At 40.4% G+C, this 14,116-nt stretch overlaps 1 protein-coding gene across 2 annotated transcripts in view; it reads right to left on the bottom strand.

Moving 5' to 3' along the window:
• Positions 1 to 792: 792 nt before the first annotated feature.
• myoz1 (myozenin 1) overlaps positions 793 to 14,116 on the bottom strand; it is a 57,310-nt gene continuing 43,986 nt past the window's right edge. For both annotated transcript variants that reach the window (XM_008114247.3, XM_008114248.3), the window contains 3 exons: positions 8,312 to 8,585; positions 6,766 to 6,931; positions 793 to 1,400 (listed from right to left, as the gene is read on the bottom strand). In XM_008114247.3, coding sequence (XP_008112454.2) covers positions 1,169 to 1,400; positions 6,766 to 6,931; positions 8,312 to 8,585 — 672 coding nt within the window. In that variant the 3' untranslated portion in view covers positions 793 to 1,168. The remainder of the gene's footprint in view (positions 1,401 to 6,765; positions 6,932 to 8,311; positions 8,586 to 14,116) is intronic.

The following is a 14,116-nucleotide window of genomic DNA, read 5'->3' as shown; positions in this document are numbered from 1 at the left end:
GCGGCTTAAAGAGCTGGGGATGTTTAGCCTGCAGAAGAGAAGGCTTGGAGAAGACATGATGGCCACGTATAAATATGTAAGGAGAAGTCATGTTCAGCAGTGGAACTCTCTGCCCCGGACTGTGGTGGAGGCTCCTTCTTTGGAGGCTTTTAAGCAGAGGCTGGATGGCCATCTGTCAGGGGTGCTTTGAATGTGATTTTCCTGCTTCTTGGCAGAATGGGGTTGGACTGGATGGCTCATGAGGTCTCTTCCAACTCTTATGACTCTATGATTCGAACCCACTTCACTGCAGGTAATACTCTGTATCTCTGATAATTACTGATAATCTTGGAGTGCGGCAAGAGTTGTGTGGCAGTTGTGTGTATTTTGCTAGAAGTTTCACTATTTTTTCGTATCAGGAGCGATTTGAGAAACTGCAAGTCGCTTCTGGAGTGAGAGAATTGGCCGTCTGCAAGGACGTTGCCCAGGGGACACCCAGATGTTTTGATGTTTTTACCATCCTTGTGGGAGGCTTCTCTCATGTCCCCACATGGAGCTGGAGCTGATAGAGGGAGCTCATCTGCGCTCTCCCCGGGTGGGATTCGAACCTGGCAGTTTGCAGATCAGCAGCCCAACCTTCAAGTCACAAGGCTTTAACCCACTACTCCACCCAGGGCTCTAATATAGCCATATATAGCAATGTCACTCTTTCTGCAAATAGTCTCAGAAAACTGAACTCAAGTCAGGAAAGTAGGATGTAGACATTTCAGATACATAAACCATAAATATGAAAAAAGAGAAGAGAAACTGCACTTCTTTTTTTCTAGATGCTTTATTTGTTTTTGTCAACAAGATAGGGTCAGACTCAGTGCGGAACAGGCAGGCAGCATTTAGTTATCTTTAAACATCCTACAGCTCTCTTTTTGTTGTTGTCTTGGAGGGTGAATACATAAGCCATTTATCTCATTCTCTCTCTTTCTCTCTCCCTCCTTCCTTCCCTCCCTTCCTACTTTAGTGCTTTGTTTCTCTTCCTCTGATATGGATATACATACCGCAGCAAAGATATGTTAGAATCTAGTGGGATTTCAACTGTTTTAAAAGGGCAAGTACAAAGAATCTCTGACTTTTCCAATTCCTTGTAAAGAAGTTGAATAGTGAAGATCTATGATGGAAAGGAGGCGTAGAGGTTCTATAACTCCTCTGTTTCACCCGCCACTGGCACATTCACCTCAATGGTGTATTCAGCAGGTTCTCCTGATCCCAGCCAAGGTACTGGGGTCCTATTGAAAGATGGTCTGTTGGTGACTTCCTGATTGATCACAACAACTGGTTCAGGTACCGCAGGACCAACATCAAATTCAGGCATTTGGAAGGTCATCAGCTTGGCGGCCTTGTCATATCCCCCATAAGGCATTGCAGTCCTAGGGAAAAGTAGAAGGAGCCATCAAGGTGTGTGGCAAACCGGCAAACATAGGCTGACACTTGGGAGAGTTGTTTTGCCAATTCATTCAGTGGGAAGAACCCGGTTGCACTTGCCACTGACAAAATCAGCCAGACCTGTTCAGACTTGAATAAGAATTGCAATTTGTTTTGCCATATATGTTAAATATATGTTTAACCCGCTGCGCCATTGGAGCCCCTGGTGGCGCAGCGGATTAAACCGCTGAGCTGCTGAACTTACAGAAAGGTCGGCAGTTTGAATTCGGGGAGCAGGGTGAGCTCCTGCTGTTAGCCCCAGCTTTTGCCAACCTACCAGTTTGAAAACATGCAAATGTGAGTAAGAACAATAGGTACCGCTCTGGCGGGAAGGTAACGGTGCTCCATGCAGTCATGCCAACCACATGACCTTGGAGGTGTCTGAATAACGCCGGCTCTTCAGCTTATTTTATTTATTTATTTACTACATTTATATTCCGCTCTTCTCACCCCCAAGGGGACTCAGAGCGGCTTACAAATCAAATGAACATACAATATATTATTAGCATAGCACAATATAAGCATTAAATTACTATATTGTACTATATCATTATATGGTAATATTATTAGTAATATTACATTTAATATATAATGTCTAATCCATATTGTATTGTATTATTAGTAGTATAATAATTAGTAGTAGGCTTAGAAATAGTCGGACACGACTAGACTTAATGTCAGCGGAAAACCTTTACCTTTTACTTATATGTTAAAAGAAAATGCATGTTTTCAGTTTCTCAGGGCTTTTCCACACAGCTATATAATCCAGAATATCAAGGCAGATAATCCACAATACCTGCTTTGAACTGGGTTATCTGAGCACTGCTATATAATCCAGTTCAATGTGGATTTTATACAGCTGTGTGGAAGTGGCCTCAGGCAGGTGGAAGAAGCATCTACCCTGTTTCCCCTAAAATGAGACATCCCCGGAAAATAAGACCTAGTAGAGGTTTTGCTGAATTGCTAAATATAAAGCCTCCCCCAAAAGTAAGACCTAGCAAAGTTTTTGTTTGGAAGCATGCCCACCAAACAGAACACCAGAGCATGCAGGATATACCATAGAGTGTTGTACATGGAAATAATTGTAATAACACAAAATTCTTGATAGGAGTCAGTTTGTCTGATTATGCTGGTTTGTGATGACAACTACCATACAGTATATAATAAATGTTCATTTTTTGTTCAACAATAAATGTGAATTCTTCTTCATGGAAAAATAAGACATCCCCTGAAGATAAGACCTAGTGCATCTTTGGGAGCAAAAATTAATATAAGACACTGTCTTATTTTTGGGGAAACGCGGTAGCTATGTATGTTTGGACTAGGGACACTGAGGCCACATGAAAGATTTAAGCATTCCTTCCATCGCTTAATCTAAAGAAGATACAGGGATTTATCACACAAGGCAGGTACATCACAATTACGTCAGGATAACAACATTTTCAGTTGGGGCCTATCAGACAATGTTCTCTCTCTTCTGTTGTTCTCCAGTGGGGGACTGCTTGGAAAGTATTTCTTTTTACAGTAGAGTCTCACTTATCCAACATAAACGGGCCGACAGAACATTGGATAAGCTAATATGTTGGATAATAAGGAGGGATTAAGAAAAAGCCTATTAAACATCAAATTAGGTAATCATTATACAAATTAAGCAACAAAACATCATGTTATACAACAAATTGGACAAAAAGTAGTTCAATACACAGTAATGCTATGTAGTAATTACTGTATTTATGAATTTAGCACCAAAATATCACAATGTGTTGAAAACATTGATTACAAAAACATTGACTACTAAAAGGCAGATTGCACTGGATAATCCAGAATGTTGAATAAGCAAATGTTGGATAAGTGAGACTCTACTGTATTAACACAATCTATCTATTAGTAGCCTCTTCTCTAACTTCTGTTGTGTTAAGGTTTCCTGTGTGAAAGTTCATTTGCACTTTTATGCTGATTTTGTGTCTGCTTTGGGTGCGAAACATCAATCCACATCCAGTGAGAGGAGGAAGAAAGAGATGGGGTGGACATTTCCTTTCAATTGACAAAGTAACTGAGAAACTTGTTAACCTTTTTGTCTATTAAAATCATTCACATAAGAGAAGCCAAAATTTGGCTCATTGTCCCCCTGCTTCCTTTTCCAGCCCTGTTACAGTGTCTTTCTCTCTCACACTACAGTGCCATTATGCCATGATATGCTAAAGGCCTCACATCCAGTTCTTTCTCTTACACAGGCACACACTCATTCTTGCTGTTTCATCCTTTGGAGATACTAATCACTGGCATTGGGATAAATCAGACAGATAACTACCTGTTGCCTTTCTCTGCTACCAATTAATTATGTCTGCAAAGTCTGATCTATCCCAATCAAGATGCCTCACACACCCACAAATGGCCCTTTTAATGTTAAGACTATTTTGCTATATATTTCTGGGGTAAGGGAGCTCTGTGTGTATGTGTGCGTTTGTGCCAAACTAAGGAAAGGCGTGGGAGTAATGTCTTAGGGCCCTTCCGGACAGGCCCTATATCCTAGAATCTGATCCCAGGTTTTCTGCTTTAACCTGGGTTATATGAGTCCCCACTGCAGATAATCTGGCATAAACAAAAAACCTGGAATCAGATTCTGTGATATAGGGGCTGTCTGGAAGGGCCCTTAGAGGAGATATAGGAGAGCAGTCCCAAATGCTAAGCACAAGGAACTTCTCTTGCAAAGGAATACTATAATCCTAGAATTATTTATTTATTTATTTACAGTATTTATATTCCGCCCTTCTCACCCCGAAGGGGACTCAGAGTGGATTACAATGAACACATATATGGCAAACATTCAATGCCAACAGACAAACAACATATATAGACAGATACAGAGGCATTTAACATTTTTTTCCAGCTTCACGATTTCCAGCCACAGGAGGAGCTGTTGCTTCACTGTCCACTAGTGGCTGTACTTCCTCATTCCTTTCCTCGTGTTTTGCTGGCAGTTTTTATGATGTTGTAAATTAGTTAAATTAGCCTCCCGCATAAAGCGTACCTAAATTTCCCTACTTGACAGATGAAACTGTCTTTCGGGGCTGCATAGGTCAACAGCAAGCTGGGCTATTTTATGGTCGGGGGCTTAACCCGACCAGGGCTTCGAACTCATGACCTCTCGGTCAGTAGTGATTTATTACAGCTGGTTACCAGCCAGCTGCGCCACAGCCCGGAATGGGTCCCAAAGTGCACAAAGAAATACAAGAATCCCAATTGAAAGAAAAGAGCCTTGTGTGATCAAGCCCACTGTAAACTTAGATGACCGAAATGCATTACTTTTGTAACCTATGGCTCTGGCTCATAGGATGTGCATGGCCATAATCTTTAGAAAAGTGGCTTATTAGTTAATCAGCTAATTACATTTGCTATTTCCAATGTATGGTGATCCCAAGGTAATCAATCATAGAATTTTTTTGGCAAGATTTGTTCAGAGGTGCCATTGCCATTTTCTGACCATCTTAACATTTTTTTTTGTTTTGAAAAGAGAAGTAGAGAGGAAGGAGAAACCCACCATCATAACCATCACCTTACAGCATGGCAATTGTACAGTCTGCTTGTGCTAAATTGCATTCCTCCAGTAAATCCCCTCAATTATTGTCAGACCTCTGAAATGCATGTTCATATGCACTACAAACAAATGACTATAATAATTAAATTTGATACATTAGAGTCTCACTTATCCAACATTCTGGATTATCCAATGCAGTCTGCCTCCCACCCAGATCCACAGCTGTTTCTCTAGGCAGCAAGAACTGAACTTTTTATGCATTTAATTTCTGACAATGTGGTTACTGTAAGTTCATTTTATGCAATTCTATCCTTATTTGTAGTCAATTTGTTAGTAACCAATGTTTTTGTAGTCAATGTTTTCAATACATTGTGACATTTTGGTGCTAAATTCGTAAATACAGTAATTACTACATAACGTTACTGTGTATTGAACTGCTTTTGCTGTCAATTTGGTGTAAAACATGATGTTTTGGTACTTAATTTGTAAAATCATAACGTAATTTGATATTTAATAGGCTTTTCCTTAATCCCTCCTTATTATCCAACATATTTGCTTATCCAACGTCGGCCCGTTTATGTTGGATAAGTGAGACTCTACTGTACATAGTTGTTAGTTTTAGCTCGTATAGATGGGGAAAAGTTATGAGATGCAAGATTATGGTGTTCTTATTTTAGAGTCTGTGTTGTTTCTTTTCATTTTTAATTGGCTGTAAAACTGTAACACAAAATAAAGAAAATACCATATTTACATGAGTAATGCACCATTGAATCCAATGCGCACCTCAATTTTCAAAACCCTGAAACCAAAAAAAGGATTCGCTCCCAAATGTAATGCACAGCAACAAAAAACACACTACAGTAGAGTCTCACTTATCCAAGCCTCGCATATCCAAGCTTCTGGATTATCCAAGCCATTTTTGTAGTCAATGTTTTCAATATATCATGATATTTTGGTGCTAAATTCGTAAATACAGTAATTACAACATAACATTACTGCGTATTGAACTATTTTTTCTGTCAAATTTGTTGTATAACATGATGTTTTGGTGCTTAATTTGTAAAATCATAACCTAATTTGATGTTTAATAGGCTTTTCCTTAATCCCTCCTTATTATCCAAGATATTCGCTTATCCAAGCTTCTGCCGGCCCATTTAGCTTGGATAAGTGAAACTCTACTGTATTTGTAAATTGTTCAAAAAAGCAGTTGCTGCCTGCTTAGAATTCCTTTTTTAAAAGCAAAAGTGTTAGAACACCAAAGCTTCCATCAATGGAAAAGAAAACCTTGGGATGTGTATATGAGGTAGGATGAATCCACTTGAATTGCTTTGGTTTAATGCTACAGAATAATTGCAGCTATAGTTTTACAAAGTCTTGAGCATTGAGGCATGGCCATTAAATTAGAGATGACGTCCCTCAAAGAGGAACTTCAAAAGCAAATCTGAAGTAGCTTCCTCTTTTGCTTTGGCTCAGCACTAACTACTTCATCATATAGGGCTAGACAATGCCTCATCAGGCCCCGCAAGGCATAAGGATTCAGTTATGGACTAATTGTATATCTGTCAATATACAATGTTTAGCCAATTGGTTCTTATATCCCTTCTACCCAAGGAGATAGTGTCCCTCCATTTAAGGAACGAGACTGAATATAAACATTTTATTCTTTCTTCAAGACAGTAGACATAAATCCAAGGCAAATCAGCATGCAAATATCCTATATCACCATATTTGTCAGTAGCCTCCACTAGAACCTACCAAGCAGTTTCTCTCACCTGTTGAACGATTTGTAATGGCATAGGTCGGTTTTAGGGCCACAAGACAAGAAGTCAATGTTGATACTACTTTTCTCCTGTGGGGTGAGACCCAGAGCTCTTTCCCAAGGAGAGATGTACGTCTTAAAAATGGAAACGTGTTTCCCGCTGCCACTTTTGTTGTCACCTGTTAATACCAAGCGGAGATGAAAAATACATGAGAACAAAGCCCATGGGGAAATGAATGCTATGAAGAATCAGATAAAGCTAATAAGCAAGGTCACTTCAAACGTTTTACTAATTCTGTAACAAGGGAACTGAACCATTGTGCCCAGAATAAATTACACTGGCCAAAGCATATTTTGGTGCCTTAACTGTTAAACCTGTTTCTGGGTGTATTTGATCTGCTGATTCCAATAATGCATTAGTTTCCCCCCATCAACTCTAGTTTTTGGGAAACTGATCCTATGCCACATCCCACACTTCACTCTGCTCACCCATAAAAAATCAGGATATTTTAAAGTAGTCTGATCTGATGACGTCTATCAATGCAATTTTCTGAATCAGCATCCCAAGTAACCCCAGGAACAAGCCTAAAAGCCAAGACATCAATAATTATTTTTGGTTGGGCTGTGTTATGAATCTGAATTTCCATAAATCGTATGGAATTGATGTGAATTTCCATAAAATATACATGATTTATTCAGAATGCCACATTATACTGTTTTCCCCATAATTCAGGATATTTTGAGAAATATTTAACAAAGACATGGCCAGGGTATTCAAAAGTGCTTTTGTACTCTACAGCTTGTACGCTTTAAATCTCCTTGTTGCAAGGTTTAAAGCTCTGAACCCAACAAATGGCTTGCTCACAATAGGGTTGCCATTTTCCATACAATTCTGAAAGGTATTAATTTGATGCAGTCAAGGGAATATAGAAATACCTGTCCTTTATTCAGATTAGATAGGAGCCTCTGGTGGCCTAGGGGATAAAAGCCTCATGACTTGAAGGTTGGGTTGCTGACCTGAAAGCTGCCAGGTTCAAATCCCACCCGGGGAGAGTGCGGATGAGCTCCCTCTATCAGCTCCAGCTCCATGTGGGGACATAAGTCTCCCACAAGGATGGTAAAACATCAAAACATCCGGGCGTTCCCTGGGCAACGTCCTTGCAGACGGCCAATTATCTCATTCCAGAAGCAACTCCGGTTGCTCCTGACACACACAAAAAAAATTCAGATCAGATATTGCCAGCAAACAAATTTTTGAAAGTTATCCCAAGGCATCTTGATTATAGGAAAGGGGAAAAGACAGGTTTAAAATTTGTTTCTTTCTCACTTGGAATGCATTAGTCTCTGATGACATCCTAGAGCAGTGGTTGGTAAAGTGCAGCCCTCCAGATGTTTTTGGACTGCAAATCCCATCAGTACTAGTCACCAAAGGAAATGGTGAGGAAGTCTGAGAGATGCAATCTATTGACAGCACTGGAGAGCCGCACTTCATCCACATTGGTCTTGGTCCCACCATGTTTCGTTATTGAAAGTGTTATACTCTTTGTGTGGACACTTGCCTTGTCCACTAGTGGTCTCGCTTCCTCCACCGTCCACTCCTCCTCCAGCGTTGGCAGATCCCTCAGTTTGGCCAGTTCCAGATCCTCCAGATCCAGTTCCTCCAGCTCCTCCTTTGCTCCCAGGCTTTGGAGGAGGGGCAGGAGGGTATTGCAGTTTAATAGATCCATAGGGCCCTACTGTTACACCACTCACCATCCTCCCACCACTCTGTGAATAACCATGAGAATCAATTCCGTATTGTCCCCCAGTTGGGATGTATTTCTGGAAATGATCCTGCAAGCGAGAAGGGAGAGGGAGCAAGAGAAAAAAATGAAAGAGAAATGTAACGTGATTCTCAAAGTCGACCTCCATGTATCTCTTTCCACCTGCCAAAATTCTTCTTGGACCGAGTTGTTGTATGTTTTCCCGGCTGTATGGCCATGTTCCAGAAGTATTCTCTCCTGACGTTTCGCCCACATCTATGGCAGGCATCCTCAGAGGTTGTGAGGTAACCTCTTCTTGGACCTCATGGTGTTCATGAGCAGCAAAGATGTGCAACAATATCTTGACTTAAGAGTTTAATTCATTCACTGTTGGTATGGGAGACAGAAGACGACCAGGTAAAAGCGGTAATGACAAAATGGGCAAGAGAAATAGGTCATACGATTAACCTATCATACTGGGAAAAGATATGGAGAAAGAACCAAAAGCTTACATATGCAATAGAATTAAGGGAGAACTGGTACAAGATTTTTTATAGACGATACCTCACACTGGTTAGACTTGCGAAGTTCAGCAAAGGTAAAGGAGATGGGAAATGTTGGAAATGTCAGAAACATAATGGAGATTTTATGCATATGTGGTGGGGATGTAGAAAAATAAAAAGGTTTTGGCAGGAAATAAACAGAGAAATGGATGAAATACTACAAATTAAATTTAACACAAAACCAGAATACTTTCTATTAGGTATGGTTGATTTTCAAATGGACTCCAACACGGAAAAACTTTTTACATATATGATAACAGCCGCCAGGATATGCATCGCCAAAGTATGGAAAACACAAGAAATTCCCACAACGGAAAAATGGATGTTGAAGTTGATTGACATTAAAAGCATGGATTTATTGATGCAAAAAGTATCACAGAATATTTCGCCAGGACAGTGGACCGATTGGAACAAACTGAGACAACATTTGTTAAGAAGTAATATAGAGCTTTTATGATTTATGCTCATAGGAATTCTGAGACTTCAGGTTATATATGGTTGTTTGCCGAGAAATATTGAATGTCTAAAGGAAGACTTAAAAAGCAATGCAGAGGAGCTGGAAGTGTTACGTAGGGTGGGTTTTTTTGTCTTGTTTCATTATTGGCACTATTTTTTTCTATTCTTCTAAGTATGTTATATTATTTCTTCACTGTTCCTTTTTTATGTACATGTTAAAATCATAAATTATATATATATATATATATATAGAGAGAGAGAGAGAGAGAGAGAGAGAGAGAGTTTAATTCATTCAATGACTGAGCTCTTAAGTCAAAACACTTATCTCAAAGTAAATTTCTTATTGAAATACTATTTATCTGTTCCAGCCCCCCAAACCTGCCACCCCATTTTTTGTAATGTGTTTTTAAATAAGAATATGTACTTTATAAATAAAAAGTAATGTATAAGTGCACATTCACATGGAACAATAAAAAAGAAAGATCAACTTTAAAATGGTAGAAGCACAAAGTTGTTGCAAGGAACACAAAGTGAAGAGGCAGAAGCATCATTTTCTTCATACTGTACTCATTCCAGCCTCCCTCCCTTTCTTGCTCCCTCTCTCTCATGAATCCAGACATACCAGGAATAAAAAACACACAAAATCAAGTAACCAAAAGTTCTTCAGAGTGGACAAGAGCAAGGCAGACAGCAATCTCCCAAAGCAGACAAGAGCATGAGGCACGGAGACAAGAAGGCACAAGGCACAGAAGCTGCTCTCTTTAAGCCTTAAAGTCCTGTCATGCTAGCACTCCCTTTGGTGCTAGCTCTTAACTCAAAATGCTGCACTTATGTCAAAGCAAAACCAGACCAAGCAACAGCTCTTAACTCAAAATACTCTTAAGCTGGGACTCTCTTAAGGATTATCTGTAAAGGGTGCCTTTTGTAAGAATTACAGCTGCTCCGGTAGGTTTATGTACATTCAAAGAACTAGTCGGAAAATCATGGTGGAACCAGAAGCTGATGAATGAAATAAATAATGATATTAAATGTCATTTGCATGTTATGTGCAGATGCTTTAGAAATGCCAACAGCAGCCCTCCAGAAAAGAGCTGATAATTATTCAAACTCCAGCAGGCATGGAGGAATAGCCATTTCCTACCCTGCTAGTGCTCTAAAGAAAATCTTCCTTCTGAAGCAGGCATTTGCTTTGGGGGAACTTCCCAAATAGAACTAGTGGGAGATTTTTCTCCCAATGTTAGTACCTTTCGATAGAGATTTTCCTCAGGACTGTAACAGGGAAGAAAAAAGTGAAAATCCTTCCTTCCCCAATTTTTGGGGTTTGGACAGAGATATCTCTCTCTCTCTCTCTCTCTCTCTCTCTCTCTCTCTCTCTCTCTCTCTCTCTCTCTCTCTCTCTCTCTCTCTCTCTCTCACACACACACACACACACACACACACACACACACACACACACACACACAGATTTCTAGAGTTGTAGCCCAATGTCCAAATCACTACACCATACAACTGGCAACTAACAGAAGATAATTGAAGGATTAATGATCTATATATTTTCCCATATCATATGAATAATAAAACAGCTAAAGCCTGCTCATTTTAACATGTCAAAATGCCCAAAGTGTCCATATTATTATGTCCATTGTAATGTGGTCACAATGGCTGTGGCTGTATGAAGGTAGACAATCTTCTTTTCTGCCTAATTTTTGTGGTTATTTATTTTTGATTTAGCTTTTTCCCTCAAAATTGAGACCCAAATCAGCTCACACTTAAAAAGCAAAACAATGAAAAGCATACATATGGCCTTTTTGGCAATTGAATACCATGCAGATTTGTTTAAAGGCTCGAAAAATGTGGAAAAAAACCCAAACATACAACATTTGTAAAACCCTCCAAGTTGATAACTGTGCCAGAAGGATGCTTGGGATTTTTCCACATTTTATTTTTAGCTTTTTAACAAATCTAGACCTGGGCAGGCAGTCACATTCATTCAATGATATCTAGGGGACTGTTGTGACTCAGCCTTTCTTTGCCTTTGTGTGACTCTGATGAGGATTCTGGGATGCAAGTGCATAATGATGGGATTCAGATTCAGGATGAGTTTCAAGATGACTCTGATGGGAATTATAGGATTCAGGTGCAGAGTGTTCCTGCTGTGGGAAACGAAGAGCAGGGAGTTTTTCCCATGGGAAGAAATGATGTTGTTTCTGATGATGGTTTTCAGGTGCAAGAAGTAGAAGGGGAGAGTAGCTCTGATAAGACTAACAAGCTCAGTGGCCTTGACACTGAGGCCGCTGAGCTTTACCGCGCTAGTCGGCTGGAATTTCGGGGGTTGCGTAGAAGCCTCCGAATAGCAAATAAGAGGGAGGTCAAAGGGCAAAGAAATGCCTTCATGTCATGCTATTAAAACAGTCTGCTGAAAGAGAGATCTTTGTCAAAAGCAACTTCTAGCTAGAGTCAAGAACCAAGTCTGCTTTCCTGTATCAAGTCTACGTTCCTGTGTTACCTCGCAGCCTGGATATATTCTCATTGCTGGAACTTTGGCTTCCTTTGAAAGGACCTTGTTTCATGCCTATGCTTCTATGGATTTGATGATTACAGCCTTCTTTTGTAATTGTATTTTGGAACTGAACTTTTAACTTTTATGAACTATTTTTCTGCCTATTTCCTAATAAACTATAAAAGACTACGTCCTGTGTGCAGCCTGGTGTCTTTAGCAAGGTGAAGCTAACCTGGGGTGCGACAGGGACCCTTTTGCAATGGAGCAGAAAAAGCACATGGACTGACTGGTTAGTGGAAGTAGTCTACCACGTTGTTGCTTTGTGCCTTTAAGTTATTTCTAACCTATGGTCACACTAAGACAAAACATATCACAGGGTTTTTTCCACCAGATTTCTTCAGAGGAGGTTTGCCCTTGCCTTTCTCTGAGGCTAAGAGATTATGTGCCCAAACTCACCTAGTTGTTTCCATGGCGGGGCATTTGAATCCTGGTCTCCCCGAGTCCTATCCCAGCACTTAAACCATTGCACCATGGGGCTTGTTCTCCTATGTCCCATCATTTAAAAACAACATGGCTACCTTCTTGCAGGTCAGTTGTTTGGTTTGCTTGCAGATTTCTACTTCTGCTTGGGGCTAACCTCAGGAATCATTCAGACTTTAGTCACCCATCACAGACTAGTAAAGGTAAAGGTTTCCCCTGACATTAAGTCTAGTCGTGTCCGACTCTGGGGTTTGGTACTCATCTCCATTTCTAAGCCAAAGAGCCGGCGTTGTCCATAGACACCTCCAAGATCATGTGACCGGCATGACTACATGGAGTACCGTTACCCGCCCGCTGGAGCAGTACCTATTGATCTACTCACATTTGCATGTTTTATTTATTTATTTATTTATTACAATATTTATATCCCGCCCTTCTCACCCAATAGGGGACTCAGCAGTTTTGGAACTGCTAGGTTGGCAGAAGCTGGAGCTAACAGTGGGCACTCACTCTGCTCACCGGATTAGAACCTGCGACTTTTTGGTCTGCAAGTTCAGCAGCTCAGCACTTTAACTCACTGTTCCACAGGACTACCTGTGAACTAATTAGTCGAAGTCTATAATATCTAATTAGTAACCTTTACCTGCAAGTATTAGGCAGAAAAATCTATTTAAAAATCTCATCAACCAGGAAAACAGTGCAAATAATGGAATTATTTATCAGGTTCCAGGTTTGTATTAAAACATCATTGCAGAATTGCAGCACCCAGAGAGACCTGGCTTGACCACCGCTGTTTGCATCAAACAAGCCTGATAACAACACATTTCATTGTTTTTATTGCTTGCCTACTACATGTAGCCCTGTTCAGCAATGAGAAATTTTTTGAGCTGTAAACAGGCTTCCAATGCCAGCTGTTCAGTCAGCTAAATATAGTCAAGAAGTAGTGAAAAACCCACCAGGCTGAGTGTAGAATTATCTAACACTCTGTTCAATGTATTCGGTGGCAGTCGCCAGGGCTTCGCAGCAGGTCATCCAATCTGTAGTCTGGGCAGAGAGCCATCCGCAAACTAAACTGACTGAGCTCTAGGGAATCTCCTTCTCTCCACCCACCCCTGTCTTGTGCCTCTGCAGATTTCCCATTTGAAAAACAAGGAGTTCCTCAGAGGTTAAGAAATGCAGAGTTTTGGCTCTGAGGCCCTGGGCTATAAGTGGTGGCTGGTGGGCCTATGTGCACTGACACTAAGCAAAGGAGTAGAGGAAGGTGTGATGTTGCCTACACCTGAAGGTGTAGAAACGTACTATATAGAAACGTACATTTGGCTTGGACAATCAGGGAAATAAGAAAGCAGTAAAAAGTTTTAGATTTATGTATCGTGTTGGAAGCAAACTGAGAATACAGTTATAATGTATATAAAAACTATAAAGTTAAAAACCTGGCATTATACTACATTTCCTTTGACCAGAAGCTGGCCACTTTGAGTGCCTCCGGTGTCGCTGTAAGAAGGTCCTCCATTGTGCATGTGGCAGGACTCAGACTGCATTGTAGTAAGTGGTCTGTGGTTTGCTCTTCTCCACACTCACATGTCATGGACTCCACTTTGTAGCCCCATTTCTTAAGGTTGG

This window comes from Anolis carolinensis, chromosome 3, assembly GCF_035594765.1.
Source record: "Anolis carolinensis isolate JA03-04 chromosome 3, rAnoCar3.1.pri, whole genome shotgun sequence".
Taxonomy (NCBI): domain Eukaryota; kingdom Metazoa; phylum Chordata; class Lepidosauria; order Squamata; family Dactyloidae; genus Anolis; species Anolis carolinensis.
This window is presented reverse-complemented; position numbering and strand designations above follow the sequence as displayed.